The sequence below is a fragment of the Triplophysa rosa genome, linkage group LG25 (genome assembly GCF_024868665.1).
Source record: "Triplophysa rosa linkage group LG25, Trosa_1v2, whole genome shotgun sequence".
NCBI lineage: Eukaryota > Metazoa > Chordata > Actinopteri > Cypriniformes > Nemacheilidae > Triplophysa > Triplophysa rosa.
Window position 1 is genome coordinate 16301533 of NC_079914.1, and position 21408 is coordinate 16322940.

The window sequence follows — 21408 nt, forward strand, 5'->3', positions numbered from 1 at the left end:
CCCGAAGCCGGTTTTCGCCGCAGCAACTGCCCCCGCAGGGGCCCAAGCTTTCAACTCGTGCTCTGCCGCAGCAGACACCTCTTAACATGAAGCCAGCATCAATACAGCGACCGCCTCTACAGAGGCCTGTGCTGCCAACTCAGACGTACAAGCCAACGTCGCAGCAGCGACCGCCTCTATGGAAGCCAGTGCTCCCATTAATCATCCCAGCAGAGACCCGTATGTCCATCATGCGTTCTACTACAACGGAAACCTCCTTCAGTCGCCTCCTTACCAGTCGCAGTATTACCACCAGGGACACCTAAGTAGCCCAGCCTGCTCCAGCTGGTCATGACATCCCCATCATCACAACCTCTAAACGCAATGCTCCTTGCCGCTTCCGGAAATCGACATCCCACCGATCTACCAGGCACCCTCATTTCACCGTCGGAACCTTAACCGTCCCCGGAGAAACTATCTACCCCAGTTTCCATCTCATCAATCACATTCCCGAAGGGCCCTCATCCTCTTGTCTTCAACCGCATTCAGGTCAACACCTCCGTAACGCCTAGAATCGCATTTTGGGGGGGTATGCGTACTCTGGCTGCTGTCCAGCTTTTATCATGCCTTTGGGGGGGGGGTGTTCTGGGCTCGAGCCGGTTCCGAGCCCGGCGCACTTGCCCTGACCCGGGTAGAGTGCTCCGGGTTCGGATAGATCCGGCGAGCTCGGAGCCCACTCCCTGTACAGCACACCAAATATGCATAAACTGCATACCCATGCTCTATCATTATTATCCCTGCAACATAGCTGTTTATCTGCGCAGGTGAACTCGTGAATTGAAGCTTGAAGTAGAAACACTGTGTTTTGAAGGCCTCACATGAGTTTGTTGAGTTTACTGGGTTTATCCTCCAGTAGTAAACAGATCTGTTTCAGAGTTGAGCTGTGTAGTTTATGATCACTCAGATCCACTTCTCCCTGGAGTGAAGGATTTATACCAAAATCTATGTGCAGATACTCAAAGGCTTTCAGTACAGCATCCCTTTTCAAGAACCTACAGAAAACAAGGAAATATAGAAATTGTTGCTTAATTAAAACATCAGTGCAGATGAAAAACCTACTCAATGATGTAACAACAGAATCACTATAATAATGTCCATACGCATAATTCAGCATGTGATTTATTTTGTATTATTTCAGCACGTCTCACCTGACAGTCTCGAGTGCACACTTTGAATTTTGTAGTAACTGATAGATGAGTTTGACTCCTGTTTGTCCAGGATCATTTCCTCTGAGATCCAGATCTATCAGATGTGAAGGGTTTGATCTCACAGCTGAACATAAAGATTTATAACCTTCTTCTCCAATACTGCACTCGGACACACTAGAGAACAGAAGATTGAAAGAATAATCACATCTTTTATCATCAGTTTTTATTATAAAACAACACAATTCAGAATCCAAATCTTCCGTCTTTCTTCTCTAATTTACAATCAATCTGTTGACAATAGAGGTTGTTTGTCATCATTTAAAACACATTCCTTCAGTTCATGCAGTTACCTGAGTTTCTGGAGCTGACAGTGAATATTTTCTAATCCCGTCTGAAGTTTCTTCACTCCTGAATCCTGTAGATGATTGTTGCTCACGTCGAGCTCTTTCAGACTGGTGTTTGATGATAAAACTGAAGCTAAAGCTGAACAACTTTCTCCTGTTAGACCACAATCTCTCAGTCTGAAACATCACACAAGACAAACATCATTCATCATGTGTGTATTCACAGATCCTTTGAACTGGCGTGTGCTTCACTACAACACAAAGAAGTTAAAACCTCACAGTTCAACTGCTCATCTCCTGTTCTCCATTTCAACAGTGTGAAAACATGATGTGCTTCTCTCACAATCTCCATTTAAAACATTCTATAAAGTGCTCAATCATTACTGTGATCTTTCCTTCTCAGTGAAAAAGGGTTTGGGTTGCAGCTATAACGTGTCAGAGGAGAACTGGCCCTCACAGCTCATTCTGCTTTATCACCATTTATACATCATTGGAGTTCTGCTTTCTTCCAACTGTTTTCAGTTTGTCATGCTATGGTCCATTTCATGGTATTACTGCAAGTTCTGTATGTATGAGTTACACTCCTGTTTTTGGAAAGATATGCCTGTTATCTATCATATTAATTGACTAAATGTCCAACATAAATGTATTAATTCTCCCTCATTTTTGCTTTCTGTATTTTTTACTTGTAAAGCTTCCTTGAAACAATGTCTATTTCAGTCTATTTCCAAACATCCAAACATAGATTTTACCCTCACAACCCGTCTCAACCAATTCAAATGTAATATCAAATAATACTATATAACACTTTAAGATCAAGTCCTCACATGAGTGTGTTGATGCGACAGTGTTGATCCTTCAGTAGATCACAGATCTGATTCACTCTTGACTCGTCAAGTTTAAAATAACTCAGATTCAATTCTCTCTCCAGTAAAGGATTTATCCAAAGAGCTTCTGTCAGATACTCAAAGGCTTTCACTGCAGAAGAACTGCTCAAGAACCTGCAGAAAACAAGAATTTTATATCAGCATTCCTATAATTATAATTTGTCACAACATTATCATATATAAACGAAGATTAAAACCTTAAAATGAAGAATAAAATGAAGTATGACTCCTTAGCCTGTCCTGGTCTCTATGTGCAAAATGATTTCTTGTGTTTGGACATTTTGCTCACACAATTAAGATCAAATATATTACAATAAATGGACAAAACGAGCAACAAAATGTTCACTCAGCACATAATGTACAATAAAATCTGTTTCTATGTAAGCAAAGACTAAAATAACTGAAAAAGTCATAAATAACTTACAAGGTGTGTGATCTGAAAGGATAACTTTGGTGGAAATTTAGTTTCCGGTCTCGCATCTAACACGGAGGAGATCGGAAGCATAAAAGGACGAGCGACAGGAGTGCCTGGTCCTCTCTCGTCGTACACTCCTGTCGCTCGTCCTTTTATGCTTCCGATCTCCTCCGTGAGAGATGCGAGACCGCACCGTTCCCTCACAGCTCTCGTCCCGCCTTCCTCGTTACAGTGAGGAACCAGTTGTTCAAAACAATCAGTGTATTGTTGTTAGTTAAATATTCACCTGACAGTCTTGAGTGCACACTTGTGATCTTGTGTTAACTGACAGATGAGTTTGACTCCTGTTTCTCCAGGATCATTTCCTCTGAGATCCAGATCTATCAGACGTGATTTAGGGTTTGATCTCACAGCTGAACATAAAGATTTATAACCTTCTTCTCCAATACTGCAATAAGACAAACTACAGAACACAGCAAACACTTTTTATTAGCATACTTTTTTTTAAAATAATTCTTTGTTCTTCAGATGAAAATCACATCATGCGCATGGGGTTAAAATTCTAATTAAAATAGCTTAACTTCATTCCTAAAGCTAAAATTACTTAATAATTGACCCAATTTCAAGGTTAAGGGTCTTATATGACCATTGTTGTGTAGATGATGTCATAGATGAACTCACTTGAGTATCTGGAGATGACACTGAGGGTTCTTGAGTTTGTCACAGATGTGTTTGAGTCCTGAATCCATCAGTCGACTGTTGTTGAGATTCATCTCCTTCACGAGGGTTTTACAGGAGAGAACAGCAGCTAGAGCTGAACACTGATTCTCCGTCAGCTCACAGTTATTCAATCTAAACACAATAACAACATTTCAATAAACACCACCTGTCTGACAGTCTGTACTGTATGAAGTTCTCGTGTATATGATACTCACATGATTTTGGTGACTTTGTTATGAGAGTCCATCAATAGAGCCGAGAGTTTCTCTCCATCCAGATCTCCCAGTTTATTGTGACTCAGATTGAGTTCTTTCAGCAGTAATGGATACACATCTAGAGCTTTACAGAGATAATCACAAGCTTCTTCTGCAGCACAACTCTTCAGAAATCTACACACACAAGATCATGTGTTCATGTTCATGTATCACATGTGTAAATGAATGAAATGTCTTCCAACAGATTCAAGAGGTCTGTTGTGTCTAACAGACAGTGTGAGTCTGCTGGATTAAGCACATTCAGAATGAAAATGACTCATTTAACACCAAATCAACTGAGCCTACAAACAGGATCCAGAACTGTAATGTTTTAGATATAAAGTCCAATATAAACACTGCTTGAGAAATATCAGATCATTATATAATCTGTTTTCATGACTTTTAATAGTTTAAACACAACTGAACCTAGTTTAGAGAAATGTGTCTACATTAAGAAAAACATATTTTACCATTCCACATTAATGTATACGGAGCCCCGTAAGGGACATGGTGGTGGGAAAATATGGGAGGGAAGAGAATTATCCTTCAGTAGAATACAGATCTGTTTCGACTTGACTCGTTAGTTTATGATCACTCAGATTCACTTCTCCTGGCAGTAAAGGATTTACCAAAATCTATGTGTCAGATACTCAAAGGCTTTCATAGCAGCATCAACTTTTCAAGAACCTACAGAAAACAAGAAATATGAATGTAATTAATATGCAGTGAATTCATATTACTGTACACAACATTATATGCAATAATGCCATAGATAATCAGCTGTAATTACTTGGTTGATTATCACACGTCTCACCTGACAGTCTCTGAGTGAACACTTTGATTCTTGTAGTAACTGATAGATGAGTTTGACTCCTGTTTTCCAGGATCATTTCCTCTGAGATCCAGATCTATCAGATGTGAAGGGTTTGATCTCACAGCTGAACGATAAAGATTTATAACCTTCTTCTCCAATACTGCACTCGGACACACTAGAGAACAGCAAAGATGAAGACTGATTAATCTAATGACCTGATCATCGTTTTTTATAAACAATGAACCAAATTGTCTCTCTAATGTGGACAATCAATTTGATCAATAGAGTTGTGTCTCTTAAAACATTTCAGTTATGCGACCTGAGTATCTGAGCTACAGTTATTCTTCTAATCCCGTTGGAACGTTCTCACTCCTGAATCCTGTAGATGATTGATTGCTTAGATCGAAGTTCTTCAGACTGACTGGAGATACAAACTGAAGCTGAGAAGCTGAACAACTTTCTCTCTGTTAGACCACAATTACTGAACCTGAAAAAGACAACAAATATATAATATAGCTGCAAGCAGCAATTACAGGGAAAAGCCTAACAATGGCCCAAATGTAAATATTCTGGAAAAATGATCAGATTTTGAAAACCAAGTTTAAAACACAGAGAAAGGCACTTAGGACACAAACAAATCCATATAACTTTCGACCACTAGGTGGCACTGTGACCAAATTTTTATCAGGTTGACAAGATGAGCATGACCCTTTGGCACGCTCGCCTTAGAATTCGTTTTATGCTGTATACAGGATTTAATCAGTCTCCAGATGCTACATACCAATTTCCTTGCAAATCTGATACATAGGAGTTTGAAAAAGTATGTTTTGTATATAATTCAAATATGGCGGACAGGAAGTATGGTGGAATATGGCAAGTTTGATATGAAAGATCTCTGCTTGAGCCAACAAAAATACTAATGTAAATCAAATGACATTGTGATGACGTTTTCATATGTTATAAGCATTTAAATAAATGCCATTATATATTGTGACCACTAGGGCTATAACTTTTCAGGTCCTCTCAGATCTTGACCTTGATGACCCATACCAAATTTCATAGCAATTCGCCATTGTGTTTGCAAATTACTGCATTTTACGACAAAATTCCAAATGGGCAATGCCCACAATGGCAGACCAAGCAACGTTGGGTATTGATCGACTCGACATGACTCAAGGAATCAAGTGAGACCACTCTCATGATTTTAGACCAATGTTTTCAAAAGTTATAAGCCAAATAGTCATTTTTAATATCTCTAGATCAGTATGTGGTGCTGTGCCGAAACTGTGCATGTCACTTCAGGTTAAGATCGGTATGACATGTACCAAGTTTGGGGTCAATACACAAACGTTTGGCGAAGATACGGCTTGAAAACCATTTTGGCCCAAAGGGAAAGATTTTGGACATCAGATGATCAGATTTTGAAAACCAAATTTAACCTTTTTTACCTTTTTTATTTATTTTAAATATGCTCTTTATTTTAGTTGCAGCCATAAAATGACTGGTTTCTTGAAATTATCAATATAATTTTTGAAGATATGTAAATTTTAATTGTTATCATTGTGTAATGTAGAAGAATGCAAATATGCAAGAAAAATGTATCTTTGTTTTCATTATTTACATACAGTGTATGCCATTTATGCCTTAAACCATATTAATTATGTTCAAGTTAAGTATGTTTAAGATACTTAAATAATTTAAAATACATACATGCTAACCTTCCTCAGTATTGTTGCACTATAGGAATAGTGGTTTAAGCAAGGGCAGATTGTATAGTGCATTGTATTGCACATTTCTTGCAGACAGCAGACCTTCAAGAAAAAAGTGATAGAAAAAGTAATGGGGGCCTGTGCCCCAGTAGAGCTTTAGGTCTAGCAACGCTGCCTAGACTTCCATGGCAAAAGAAGCAGAAATATAGCCACAAGCAGCAATTACGGGGACAAGCCATAAAAGGTTACAAAACGAAATATGTGTGGTCATGTCTGATCATGAGTTTTTGAATATCAGATTTAAAATCATTGGTAAATGAACTAGAAACACAATAAAATTGTTGTCAACTTGATATGAGGTGACCAAGATGTTCTACTGATGTTGTGGCCAAAGTTTCATGTCAATACTCCAAAGTATCATGAAGATACAGCGATATGACCCTTTGGCATACTTGCCCTCAAATTTGTTGAAGCGCTGTATGAGAACCGTTTAATCAATCATAAAGCTGTTAATATATTTTTGTTTGGAGTGTCTCTAAATACAATGTACCAGTTTTGTGCCAATTGGAAATTGCAGGAGGAGTTTGAAAAATATGTAAAACAAAAATCCAATATGACGAACCAGAAGTATAATGGAATATGACAAATTTTGTGTCAAAGTACTCAAATCGATCCAGGAAATCAATTCATGTAAATCACATGACATGATGTTGAAATTTTCATGTTATAAGCGTTTTCATACATTTTATTATACAGTAGCTCTTTACCACTAGGGGGCGCTGGTCTAAAACAACTAAAAGAGTATGGTCATAATAAAACATACCAAGTTTCGTAGAGATATGTTCACAAAATACTGCATATGACCACATTCAAAATGGTCGACGCCCACAATGGCAGACCGAGGAACATTGGGTATGGTTCCACTCAACATGACTCAAGGAGAGTCCACTCTTTTACAATTCAGTTTTCAGAAGTTATAAGCAAAAATAGCCATTTTATCTCTGGACCACTAGGTGGCACTGTGTCGAAACTTTGTCCAGACCCTGATGACATGCACCAAGTTTCGTGTCAATACATCAAAGTTTGGTCAAGATACAGCATCAAATCCATTTTGGCATACTTGCTGTCAAATTTGTAGAACAGATGGGCTCTATATTAGCATGACTCTGCTTGACTCTCATGCGACCAATCGTTAGGCAGCCCTCATGTTTACAAATGATTAAACCAAATTGCATGTTTGACTTAAAGCTCATAGGAAAAGGGTTTTCTTCGTGCAAGGTTTGTTTTCGTTAAAAATGAGGTGTTTTTATTGTACTCATGTGAAAAGTAGCTGTTTAATATTCAGAATAATGTACATCTAGCCAGCTGAAACCCTGCTTTGTGTCGGGCTCCTGTCGGGTTTTGCTCTGTGACATCAAGCACCTGGCTGTACATTATACATTACATACAGTTTGTATTGTATTGTATTCATTAATTGCTTCCCACTCCAAAAAAAAAAAGATTCATGCAACTTACTAATCACCCCACCAAAGTCAGAAAACTGAAATCTGTATTCATACAGAAGCATCACTTCTGTGTTTTCATGACTTTTAATAGTTTAAACACAACTGAACCTAGTTTAGAGAAATGTGTCTACATTAAGAAAAACATATTTTACCATTCCACATTAATGTATACGGAGCCCCGTAAGGGACATGGTGGTGGGAAAATATGGGAGGGAAGAGAACAATATTTTTTAAAGCTTTTGCGTTCCATGAGAAACAGTGCGTTCCCTCACAAAAATATTCGCGTTATCTTGCAAAACATTCTGTGAGTTCCGACAAACACGTCATGTTTAATGTCCCGCTGGCAGAGTTTTAGACTTGCTCAGCACAATAACACTGGAGCAGTTCGTATAGTCTCAGATTCCCGGACCAATTACGCACAATATAACACATAATTCCTCAGACAACGATCTAACAACCTAGTCTTCCTCACAAGTCTTATAATATAAACTGTCAGAGCCGAGGCTCGAACACAGGTCTCTGGTGTGGGAGACGTATCCTTAACCCAGATGCCACCGGGGATGGTGAGCCCACAAGTGAGACGAGAGAAAAAAACACTCGGGGGCAAAAAAAACTCTCGTGAGACAAAAAAGGTATAATCCAGCAGAGGCAGTCTGCAACCAAGGAAATTCGAAGGTCCGACAAAAAATAATCCACAAAGCAAAAAGGGTAAAAATACCATAGACAGATGCAAGAACTCTAGTTAACTCTAGACAAAGTAACACTTGAGAGACTGGCTACACAACATTAAACACCAAGCAACAAAACCCAGGGACGAAAGGCTATATAAATACATAGGTCAAACAAGGCACATGTGGAAGCAAATGACAGTGATGAGGGGCAAACAGGTGAACACAGTGACCCCTATAGGGGGAAACCAAAAACAATAGCCCCAAATCCTGACAATAAACTGATCTCTATATGAGCTGGCGACATGGACACGTCCGAAGGGACCGTCTGCAAAGTGACTGTAAACCCTCAAAGCATTATTACAAAAATAGTTATGAACTTCAATAACACACTGAAGTGTCACCAAATTCAGTTTACACATCAATACTCTCCTGCTGAATTTAAACTGATTTTAGTTATACTACAGTATGTAACACTGAAGTTAATGACTATTTTTAGTAGCCTAATGCTTTGAGGGTTTTGCACTTTGCAGAAAATCCCTTCGGTCTTGTCTGACAGAACACCTGCTGCCGCCTGAGATCAATACAAGGCTCGGTTTGTGGAAAATTAAGTTATAGCTCGTTGTTTACAATAAATAGAATGAGGTCTCATTTGTGTTATAACAACTTTTAGCTCACAAGTTATTGGTCCAGGAATCTACTATAAATCAACTGCTCCATTAATACACGAAGCGGGACAGGACGTGTTTGTCAGAACTCGCAGAATGTTTTCCGAGAGAACGCAAATATCTTTGCAAGAGAATGCAAAAGTTTTGCGAGGGAACACAAAAGCTTTGAAAAATATTTTTCTCTTCCCTCTCATATTTTTTCCACCACCATGTACCTCACGGGGCTCCATAAATGTAATATTTGATGCTCAGCAGTGAAACTTTTCTTGTTCTTCTTTCATTCACTGCATTTAAAATTTTTGAATCATTTCTCTGATCGATGTTCTGTTGTGTGATATATCAGACTTCATATTTATATAAGATTTGAAAGCTTTTATCACCTGACAGTCTTGAGTGAACACTTGTGATCTTGTGTTAACTGATAGATGAGTTTGACTCCTGTTTCTCCAGGATCATTTCCTCTGAGATCCAGATCTATCAGATGTGATTCAGGGTTTGATCTCACAGCTGAACATAAAGATTTATAACCTTCTTCTCCAATACTGCACTCGGACACACTAGAGAACAAAAACATGATTATAAATCAAATATTAAATCTGTAAAAAGACACACGTATGAATGATTAAAACATTATTTTATTTCACTGAAGTGAATGAAATGAATGTAAAGACATACTTGAGTTTGTGTAGTCTGCACTGTGAGTGACTCAACAGATCAGAGATCTTCATCATTCCTGAATCTTCTAGTTTGTTTTTACTCAGATCCAGATGTGTCAGATGTGAAGGGTTTGAAGTGAAAGCTGACATCAGATCAATACACCCTCCTGCTGTAATACTGCTGTTACTGAGACTGCAGAAAGACATTTATATTTACATTTAGTCATTTAGCAGATGCTTTTATCCAAAGTGACTTACAGATGAGGTCAACAATAGAAGCAATTGGAACAACACAAGGACAACAAACAGCATAGTGCAGTAAAACTGGTCTCATATAGCCTACCACAGTATACAAAGCTAAGTATTTTGTTTAAGGATAGAAAGAGTAGAAAAGAAACAGAAGTCAGTACTAATTGTTCAGGTGGTGATGGAGGAGATGTGTGTGTGGAAGAGAACACAAAGTTAGAGTTTCATCTAAACATTTATCAAGATGATGTCAATTTCACATCTGAACAGGTTGAAATATAAACTCATAATAAAGATCAAGTCCTCACATGAGTGTGTTGATGCGACAGTGTTTATCCTTCAGTAGATCACAGATCTGATTCACTCTTGACTCGTCTAGTTTATGATCACTCAGATTCACTTCTCTCTCCAGTAAAGGATTCTTATGAAGAACTTTCTTCAGATACTCAAAGGCTTTCACTGCAGCATCACTTGTCAAGAACCTGCAGAAAACAAGAATTATATATTATATCAGTTTCATTATTTACTGTCACAACATTATATTGCAATAATGAAGATTAAAGCCTTAAAATCATACTTGGTTGTTAAACTCACCTGACAGTCTTGAGTGAACACTTGTGATCTTGTAGTAACTGATAGATGAGTTTGACTCCTGTTTCTCCAGGATCATTTCCTCTGAGATCCAGATCTATCAGATGTGAAGGGTTTGATCTCACAGCTGAAGATAAAGATTTATAACCTTCTTCTCCAATACTGCACTCGGACACACTAGAGAACACAAAAGATCATAGCTGATTAATTAATGACCTGAATCTTTATAAATGAACTAATGAATGTGGAGGAATATTATCAATATGTCAGACATCAGTTCACCTGAGTATCTGAAGTTTACAGTTATTCTTCAGTCCTTCAGAGAGACGCTCAATTCCTGAATCCTGTAGATCATTATTGCTAAGATCAAGATCCTTCAGACTACTGGAGTCTAAACTGAGAGCTGAAGCCAGAGCTGAACAACTTTCCTCTGTTAGATCACAATTACTGAACCTGAAAAAGACAACAAATATATAATATAGCTGCAAGCAGCAATTACAGGGAAAAGCCTAACAATGGCCCAAATGTAAATATTCTGGAAAAATGATCAGATTTTGAAAACCAAGTTTAAAACACAGAGAAAGGCACTTAGGACACAAACAAATCCATATAACTTTCGACCACTAGGTGGCACTGTGACCAAATTTTTATCAGGTTGACAAGATGAGCATGACCCTTTGGCACGCTCGCCTTAGAATTCGTTTTATGCTGTATACAGGATTTAATCAGTCTCCAGATGCTACATACCAATTTCCTTGCAAATCTGATACATAGGAGTTTGAAAAAGTATGTTTTGTATATAATTCAAATATGGCGGACAGGAAGTATGGTGGAATATGGCAAGTTTGATATGAAAGATCTCTGCTTGAGCCAACAAAAATACTAATGTAAATCAAATGACATTGTGATGACGTTTTCATATGTTATAAGCATTTAAATAAATGCCATTATATATTGTGACCACTAGGGCTATAACTTTTCAGGTCCTCTCAGATCTTGACCTTGATGACCCATACCAAATTTCATAGCAATTCGCCATTGTGTTTGCAAATTACTGCATTTTACGACAAAATTCCAAATGGGCAATGCCCACAATGGCAGACCAAGCAACGTTGGGTATTGATCGACTCGACATGACTCAAGGAATCAAGTGAGACCACTCTCATGATTTTAGACCAATGTTTTCAAAAGTTATAAGCCAAATAGTCATTTTTAATATCTCTAGATCAGTATGTGGTGCTGTGCCGAAACTGTGCATGTCACTTCAGGTTAAGATCGGTATGACATGTACCAAGTTTGGGGTCAATACACAAACGTTTGGCGAAGATACGGCTTGAAAACCATTTTGGCCCAAAGGGAAAGATTTTGGACATCAGATGATCAGATTTTGAAAACCAAATTTAACCTTTTTTACCTTTTTTATTTATTTTAAATATGCTCTTTATTTTAGTTGCAGCCATAAAATGACTGGTTTCTTGAAATTATCAATATAATTTTTGAAGATATGTAAATTTTAATTGTTATCATTGTGTAATGTAGAAGAATGCAAATATGCAAGAAAAATGTATCTTTGTTTTCATTATTTACATACAGTGTATGCCATTTATGCCTTAAACCATATTAATTATGTTCAAGTTAAGTATGTTTAAGATACTTAAATAATTTAAAATACATACATGCTAACCTTCCTCAGTATTGTTGCACTATAGGAATAGTGGTTTAAGCAAGGGCAGATTGTATAGTGCATTGTATTGCACATTTCTTGCAGACAGCAGACCTTCAAGAAAAAAGTGATAGAAAAAGTAATGGGGGCCTGTGCCCCAGTAGAGCTTTAGGTCTAGCAACGCTGCCTAGACTTCCATGGCAAAAGAAGCAGAAATATAGCCACAAGCAGCAATTACGGGGACAAGCCATAAAAGGTTACAAAACGAAATATGTGTGGTCATGTCTGATCATGAGTTTTTGAATATCAGATTTAAAATCATTGGTAAATGTACTAGAAACACAATACAATTGTTGTCAACTTGATATGAGGTGACCAAGATGTTCTACTGATGTTGTGGCCAAAGTTTCATGTCAATACTCCAAAGTATCATGAAGATACAGCGATATGACCCTTTGGCATACTTGCCCTCAAATTTGTTGAAGCGCTGTATGAGAACCGTTTAATCAATCATAAAGCTGTTAATATATTTTTGTTTGGAGTGTCTCTAAATACAATGTACCAGTTTTGTGCCAATTGGAAATTGCAGGAGGAGTTTGAAAAATATGTAAAACAAAAATCCAATATGACGAACCAGAAGTATAATGGAATATGACAAATTTTGTGTCAAAGTACTCAAATCGATCCAGGAAATCAATTCATGTAAATCACATGACATGATGTTGAAATTTTCATGTTATAAGCGTTTTCATACATTTTATTATACAGTAACTCTTTACCACTAGGGGGCGCTGGTCTAAAACAACTCAGAGTATGGTCATAATAAAACATACCAAGTTTCGTAGAGATATGTTCACAAAATACTGCATATGACCACATTCAAAATGGTCGACGCCCACAATGGCAGACCGAGGAACATTGGGTATGGTTCCACTCAGCATGACTCAAGGAGAGTCCACTCTTTTACAATTCAGTTTTCAGAAGTTATAAGCAAAAATAGCCATTTTATCTCTGGACCACTAGGTGGCACTGTGTCGAAACTTTGTCCAGACCCTGATGACATGCACCAAGTTTCGTGTCAATACATCAAAGTTTGGTCAAGATACAGCATCAAATCCATTTTGGCATACTTGCTGTCAAATTTGTAGAACAGATGGGCTCTATATTAGCATGACTCTGCTTGACTCTCATGCGACCAATCGTTAGGCAGCCCTCATGTTTACAAATGATTAAACCAAATTGCATGTTTGACTTAAAGCTCATAGGAAAAGGGTTTTCTTCGTGCAAGGTTTGTTTTCGTTAAAAATGAGGTGTTTTTATTGTACTCATGTGAAAAGTAGCTGTTTAATATTCAGAATAATGTACATCTAGCCAGCTGAAACCCTGCTTTGTGTCGGGCTCCTGTCGGGTTTTGCTCTGTGACATCAAGCACCTGGCTGTACATTATACATTACATACAGTTTGTATTGTATTGTATTCATTAATTGCTTCCCACTCCAAAAAAAAAAAGATTCATGCAACTTACTAATCACCCCACCAAAGTCAGAAAACTGAAATCTGTATTCATGCAGAAGCATCACTTCTGATTGTTGTGTAGATGATGTGATTTATGAACTCACTTGAGTATCTGGAGATGACACTGAGGGTTCTTGAGTTTGTCACAGATGTGTTTGAGTCCTGAATCCATCAGTCGACTGTTGTTGAGATTCATCTCCTTCACGAGGGTTTTACAGGAGAGAACAGCAGCTAGAGCTGAACACTGATTCTCCGTCAGCTCACAGTTATTCAATCTAAACACAATAACAACATTTCAATAAACACCACCTGTCTGACAGTCTGTACTGTATGAACTTCTCGTGTATATGATACTCACATGATTTTGGTGACTTTGTTATGAGAGTCCATCAATAGAGCCGAGAGTTTCTCTCCATCCAGATCTCCCAGTTTATTGTGACTCAGATTGAGTTCTTTCAGCAGTAATGGATACACATCTAGAGCTTTACAGAGATAATCACAAGCTTCTTCTGCAGCACAACTCTTCAGAAATCTACACACACAAGATCATGTGTTCATGTTCATGTATCACATGTGTAAATGAATGAAATGTCTTCCGTACTAACAGATTCAAGAGGTCTGTTGTGTCTAACAGACAGTGTGAGTCTGCTGGATTAAACACATTCAGAATGAAAATGACTCATTTAACACCAAATCAACTGAGCCTACAAACAGGATCCAGAACTGTAATGTTTTTGATAAAAAGTCCAATATAAACACTGCTTGAGAAATATCAGATCATTATATAATCTGTTTTCATGACTTTTAATAGTTTAAACACAACTGAACCTAGTTTAGAGAAATGTGTCTACATTAAGAAAAACATATTTTTCCATTCCACATTAATGTTTACGGAGCCCCGTAAGGGACATGGTGGTGGGAAAATATGGGAGGGAAGAGAACAATATTTTTCTATTCCACATTAATGTAATATTTGATGTTCAGCAGCGAAACTTTTCTTGTTCTTCTTTCATTCACTGTATTTAACATTTTTTAGTCATTCCTTTGATCTATGTTCTGTTGTGTGATATATCAGACTTCATATTTAGATTTGAAAGCTTTTATCACCTGACAGTCTTGAGTGAACATGTCTGATCTTTTGTTAACTGATAGATGAGTTTGACTCCTGTTTCTCCAGGATCATTTCCTCTGAGATCCAGCTCTTTCAGACGTGATTTAGGGTTTGATCTCACAGCTGAAAATAAAGATTTATAACCTTCTTCTCCAATACTGCACTCGGACACACTAGAGAAAAGAACACTATATTAGTTACACTTTATATTAGTTCTTCATTTTTTAGGATCAAAGAGGTTAATCAAAGTGGTCAACTTTGATTAACTTTTTTGATCCACTTCAAATGTGGAACACTGTACATTGCTCTATTGCTCGAATTTCGTCACTTTTGCAGGTCTTACAAAATGTATTTCTAATGTTTTCAAGCAGCGAAAACACACTTTTTCTCCTAGCACAAACTGTAAACAGCGTGCATAGACCGCTACATTTGGAGACGTGCTGTGGCATGTTGAGCAGCATATACTGTACTGTAGCTGAAATGGTTCAACCAGAGAAAATGACTCACAATTTATCTCCTTTAATATATAGACCTGGTTTTCCAATCAGATCGATAACATTTTAAAAATATCGGTATTGGCCAATAAACATTATGGCCCATGATTTATCGAGCATCCCCAATTTTATTTCACTGAAGTGAATGAAATTAGCATGAACGTAAACACATACTTGAGTTTCTGCAGTTTGCATTTCGGATTTTCCAATAGATCAGAGATCTTCATCATTCCTGAATCTTCTAGTTTATTTCCACTCATATCAAGCTGTGTCAGATGTGATGGTTTTGATTTGAAAGCTGACATTAGATCAGCGCAACCTCCTGCTGTAATATTGCTGTTACTGAGACTGAAGAAAGAGAACACAAAGAAACACTTTTTGTAACTTTTCAGACCCTATTTAAATACTTTATCTGAAAAGAGTACAGATTTTTTTATTATGTTACCAACTTTTATCCAACTAAATGTGAACTTTGCACAATATATTGACATTATCAAAATATCACTGATGCATAGTGCAAAATGACTGCAGTGTTGTATAGTATAGTTATATAGTCATTTTTATTTTTACTCAAGTACATTTTACAAGTTATGAGAACGTTTTTCCTTTGTAAAAAAATACTACACTACATTTTAAAGCATATATCATGTTTTACTCCACAACATTTCATAAATATGTTTTTTTCTTCTTTTTTTACCTTTAATACAGTAATCTAGTAGTTTTCCATTTTTAAAAGTAAAAAGGTTAAAAGTAAAAATAATTCTCAAAAGAAAGTACTATATTTTAATGTACTTCAGTATTAAAAGCTAAGAAAACAACAACAATTATTATAATATAAAATATAAAAAGTATGATTTACGCTTTGTAATGTAGTGAAATATTTTTTTCCAAAGTAAAAACATTCTGATAAAATAAAGATATTTAAAAATGTACTTGAAAGTAAAAATACTTAGGTACTATACAACACTGAAGTACTGACATTAAAGTCGGCATGAAATTAAAAATGATAATTCTAATTGTTTTACCCAGTGTTGCAGTATTTATTATAAATAATTTATCTGTGCACATCTTTTTTTATTATTAATTTGCACTTGTAATCTTTAATTAAAAACGTTAATCTCCTCCACCCATCGAAACGACCTCTCTTTACTTCTGGTCACGAGGAACGGCACGAGGGTGTGGCTTCAATGACTGACTGATTGCAAACTGGCCTACAAATCTGACTCCATTTTGTTGGCAAAGCCCAAATTTCAACGATCCAATCAGTACTCGATGGACAAAATCAAGTCCTGCCCTACATATTTTTACATTTGTCTAATAAAGACAATCGCTACTTCCGTTTCATGCTGACTCTAAAGAGGACGAGAGAGTGTCGTTCCGGTAAATGACGCAGGTGTGTCATAAATTCCGGTGACGAGTGCGCCAGTGCAGAGGAGACAGCAAAACAAAACCAATTTATTTAAAACTATTTAAGACATTATCATATACACAGTAACAAGATGCTTGCGGTTTGGTTATTTATTCTATATTAGAGCACATGCGAATGTTTGCCACTGTCAGCTAATGACCATGAGAGAGAGAGAGAGAGTATCAAATGAAAATATTTGATGTGTTTTTAACGACAAATGCTAGTAGACAAATGCTATTACAACATATTAAGGCATACAGATTTTTCTAGTCGGGGATCACGGCACCGTAAAGAAACAGAATGCTGCAGATTGATAGTTGTAGAAAACTGTTAAGCACACTAGAAATGGGGGAACGGGGTAGGGGGTCCAGGGAGTTAATTTAAGATGGGGTCAGAGTTCAACTTAAAATGTAGAGGATTTCCATATTTTACCCATTAAATATTAATAATAACAGATCATAATAACAGACAATTCTGTGTTCTTACACTGTAAAAAATTCCTGTTAATTTACATGGAAATTTAACAGCAAAATGCTGTTTTCGTTTAATAGCAGTATGTTACTGTTTTATACAGTGCATTGTGGGAAGACTTGTTCACTTCAGGTTAGTGGTCGAACAACCACAGTATGTCACTGTTATTTAACAGCATTATACCATATTTTCCTATCTGCGCCATTTTGGATTATCAGCATGAGGTACGTGAGCACCGTTATCTATGGTTGTAATATCTTTAAATTAAATGTTAGATCTTAAATATCCAGTGAAGTTTTTATTATTTAATAACATTTCCTGTTTTAATCAGGCAAAGTATTTCTGAAAACAACGCTAAAATATGCTGGGTAGCGGAAAACGTCTGAAACAGTGACTGGGTAGCGTTAGCTTAAACAGGAGATTCAAATGCTCGTGACTAAAAGGTAAGAATTACCCTAAATTTAATCCAACCTGTACGTTTTAATAATATCTGTGTAAAAGATGAATCAGGAACGATCTAAATCAATTATTGTTTTTGTGTAGTTACACTTTTAATGTGCGCTTTCTGTCCATGTAGGTGAGAAATATTTTATATTGTCTGCAAATTCGCCTGATTTTTCGTGTTATCTTAAAATCCATTTAATATAGTATGTTACCCACTGATTTATTATAGATCAGTGATGCTATCAAGTATGTCTAAAAACACCGCTAAGTTATAAAGATTCGGTCAAGCTGTTGTAATACATGCTGGTAAGCTTTCCGTGTGCATGCATTGATGGTAAGATACATTAAACAGTTAGTTTATTAAATATTTATGTTTTGGTAACTGGGAAGGCCTATATAAGTAAAATCCCTAATTATTGTCTGATTACTGTGCATGTGTCAATTTCAAAACCACTGCTGGCTTGATTGCCACCTATGTGACCAAAATATATATTTCTTTCCAAGGAGGAAGTCTTTTCTTTAAATTAATTGTGGTCGTTAGTTCTTATATGAACAAATGTGTAGGAATGCTTCAATCAAATATGACATATTTATTACTTGTATGATTTGCATAGTTCTAATTCTAATTTTTTTTTTAATGGAGAAATTATGTCTGTTTGTTTCGTCAACACAAGCAGGGTACCTTAAAACTCTAAAAAGGACACAAGGGCGACCATTAGGTTAAGACTCTGGTGATTTTTTGTGGTCCAAAAGCAGTGGCAATGTCTCCAAGATGCTTCAAGAAACCTACCTTTTAACTGTTGTTTAACTGTTTTAATTGCATTACAATTAAAATCAGTTGACTAGTATGTAAATTAACAGCTGTATGCTGCTAAGTAACATTAGTATGTTGTTCTTAAAACAGTATCAGGCTGCTAAATAACAGTTGTATGCTGTAGCTAATAAATCAGTATCATGCTGTTAATTCAAATAACAGTAACCCGCTGTTACGCTGTTATTAACAGTATAAAGCTGGCAACCACAGCTGCCAGTAGATTACCGTATTTTTACTCGATAATTTTTTACAGTGTAGTTTATCGCTGACTTGAGCCTTGTTAAGCTGTTTCCTTATGATGGACTTCTATGTAGGAGAACGTGGCAAGCTACAGTCAAAACTGTGCATAGAATGTATTCATTTAACATATTAAGACATAATAGTCTTTTATGGGATAAAATATAGACTGTTGGATGATCCTGGGATACTGATATATTACAGTTGTCTCCTATAGCTGGAGATTCAATTGGGTACCAAAAAATGTCAGGCAATGACACCTTTAGCTAGTCCATTGGGTAGTTTGTTTAGTCACAGATACTGTACGGAGTCTCCGACCCAATACGGCTTGGTTTCCCTATGTCTCTTGTTCTGTTGAAAGTGATTTTATCTAGGCTGTACTGGATTAACACCATGCATTTCTAGTGAGGGGAAAGGATTGTTTCCCCCACACCGACTCCGGCCCAGGCCACACCCCCAGCATTGACACAACGCCAACCAAGTCTCTATACACAAGCATATACATTTAGTTTATTAGGCTATTATGTGTATGTCCATGACGAGGTGGATATTTTAAGTAATATTTTTAATATTTCTATAAGTAATCCAATTCAAGGACCAATGTGGGATTTTTTGGAGGATCTATTAAGAGAAATGCATTATACAAAACTATGTTTTCAGAGGTGTATAAAGACCTTACATAATGAAGTGTTATGTTTTTATTACCTTAGAATGAGCTGTTTCTATCTACATACGAAGCAGGTCCTCCTATTTGGAATTCATCACGTTGCGCCACCATGTTTCTACAGTAGCCCTAAATGGACAAACTGCTCTACAGAACGCGTTTCGTAAATATGTTATCTCCTTCGGCAAAGATGTGAAAACACAACATCTTTGACCTGTGAGAGCTGCCGTAGTGTTTCGAAAAGGAGGGGTGGAGTTAGCCGTTGGTTGCAATACGCAACCTCACCGTTAGTGGACGCTAAAATCTCCACATTGCCCCTTTAAGTTTGATCTGTATGAATTTTGAAATTTGTAACATACCCCTAAATGATTTTTTTATATGCTTTACAAGTTTCAAAGTCTAAGAGTTACTGAAATCTTACTGAACACATCACCAGAAAAATAAACATCTACTTCATTATAATCCTCGAAACCTTCTACAAGAAAACTTCTTAATGATCAGAACCAGATGTTGAAAAAGCACATCACACAATCTCAGATAAATAATCAAATATAAAAACAGTATAAAAATCCTCACATGAGTGTGTTGATGCGACAGTGTTTATCCTTCAGTAGTTCACAGATCTGTTTCACTCTTGACTCTTCTAGTTTACATTTACTCAGATTCAGTTTTCTGTTGAGTAAAGGATTCTTATGAAGAACTTTCTTCAGATACTCAAAGGCTTTCACTGCAGCATCACTTGTCAAGAACCTGCAGGAAACAAAAAATAAATTCAAATTAACCAAGCTTGATGTAAAAAAATATAGAACTTGTTGCTTAATTGTACTTAATTTTCTTGAAAACAATATACTCATTATTGTGGTTGTTGTCATAGTATTCACAAGTTTCACCATAAAACACAGTTTTGGCCCTGGACTTGAGACTTTTGTTGGATAGTGACTTGGAAGAGTTAACAGAGATTCTAAAACAAAATGTTTTAGGTCTTATATAAAGAAGCAAATGGGGGAAGCACCTTAAGGCTTGTATCTTATGTGAAAAAGTTTGAATTGTTAAATAAAACGTCCTTCAAAATCTCCTTGATTTCAAATCTCCCATACCTGCGAGTTCTAACCTCCCACACCTGTCTAAAATACTAGAAAAAGTAGTGTCCACTCAGTTGTGCTCTCGTACAAAATAATGATATGCATGAACAATTTCAGTCAGGCTTTAGGCCACACCATAGCACAGAAACTGAGCTCGTTAAAATGACAAATGACCTGCTCATAAGCTTCAGACCAAGGCTGCATCTCACTCCTAGTCTTGCTTGACCTTAGTGCCACGTTCGATATTGCACAGCCTGACATACTTTTAGATCGCCTACAAAATTATGCCGGTATGCAGGAACAGGCATTACAATGGTTCAGATCTTACTTATCTGACCGATAACAATTTGACCATTTAAATGGGGAATCATCAAATCTAACAAATCTAAAGGATTGCCTCAAGGATCAGTTTTAGGGCCTTTGCTATTCTCTATATACATGCTGCCCCTTGGAAACATTATTAGAAAAAATTGAATCAGTTTCCACTCCTATGCAGATGATACTCAGTTATATATTTCATACAGACCAGATGAGTGCATCCAAGACATAAAACATTGGATGACTAATAATTTCCTTCTTCAAAATTCCAATGAAACAGAAGTACTACTTATTGGACCAAAGACATGCAAGCAGAATATTTTGGATTATAACCTGCAAATAGAAGGCTGCACTGTTACCCCAGCAAATACAGTTAAAGACCTAGGCTTTATATTAGACAGCAATTTGTCATTTGAAAGTCACATCTCAAATGTCTGGATTTAGGTGCGGGGGAACCAGTTTTGGGTGTAACTAGTTACTGAGTAATTAGTTACTGTAATTTAATTACTTTTCTCCTGAAAAA

The 21408-nt window shown here is 36.8% G+C and overlaps 1 protein-coding gene across 3 annotated transcripts in view; it reads right to left on the bottom strand.

Annotated features, from left to right (window-relative positions):
* Positions 1–842: 842 nt before the first annotated feature.
* LOC130548390 (NACHT, LRR and PYD domains-containing protein 12-like) overlaps positions 843–21408 on the bottom strand; it is a 38353-nt gene continuing 17787 nt past the window's right edge. Inside the window, exons 12-25 of one of the 3 annotated variants that reach the window (XM_057325126.1) lie at positions 14201–14374; positions 13947–14117; positions 10947–11117; positions 10668–10841; positions 10382–10555; positions 9847–10020; positions 9552–9728; positions 3769–3942; positions 3515–3685; positions 3120–3296; positions 2359–2532; positions 1538–1708; positions 1188–1361; positions 843–1031 (exon numbers count right to left, since the gene is read on the bottom strand). In XM_057325126.1, coding sequence (XP_057181109.1) covers positions 854–1031; positions 1188–1361; positions 1538–1708; positions 2359–2532; positions 3120–3296; positions 3515–3685; positions 3769–3942; positions 9552–9728; positions 9847–10020; positions 10382–10555; positions 10668–10841; positions 10947–11117; positions 13947–14117; positions 14201–14374 — 2434 coding nt within the window. In that variant the 3' untranslated portion in view covers positions 843–853. The remainder of the gene's footprint in view (positions 1032–1187; positions 1362–1537; positions 1709–2358; positions 2533–3119; positions 3297–3514; positions 3686–3768; positions 3943–9551; positions 9729–9846; positions 10021–10381; positions 10556–10667; positions 10842–10946; positions 11118–13946; positions 14118–14200; positions 14375–21408) is intronic. The other 2 variants (XM_057325127.1, XM_057325128.1) reach the window with 2 other exon arrangements.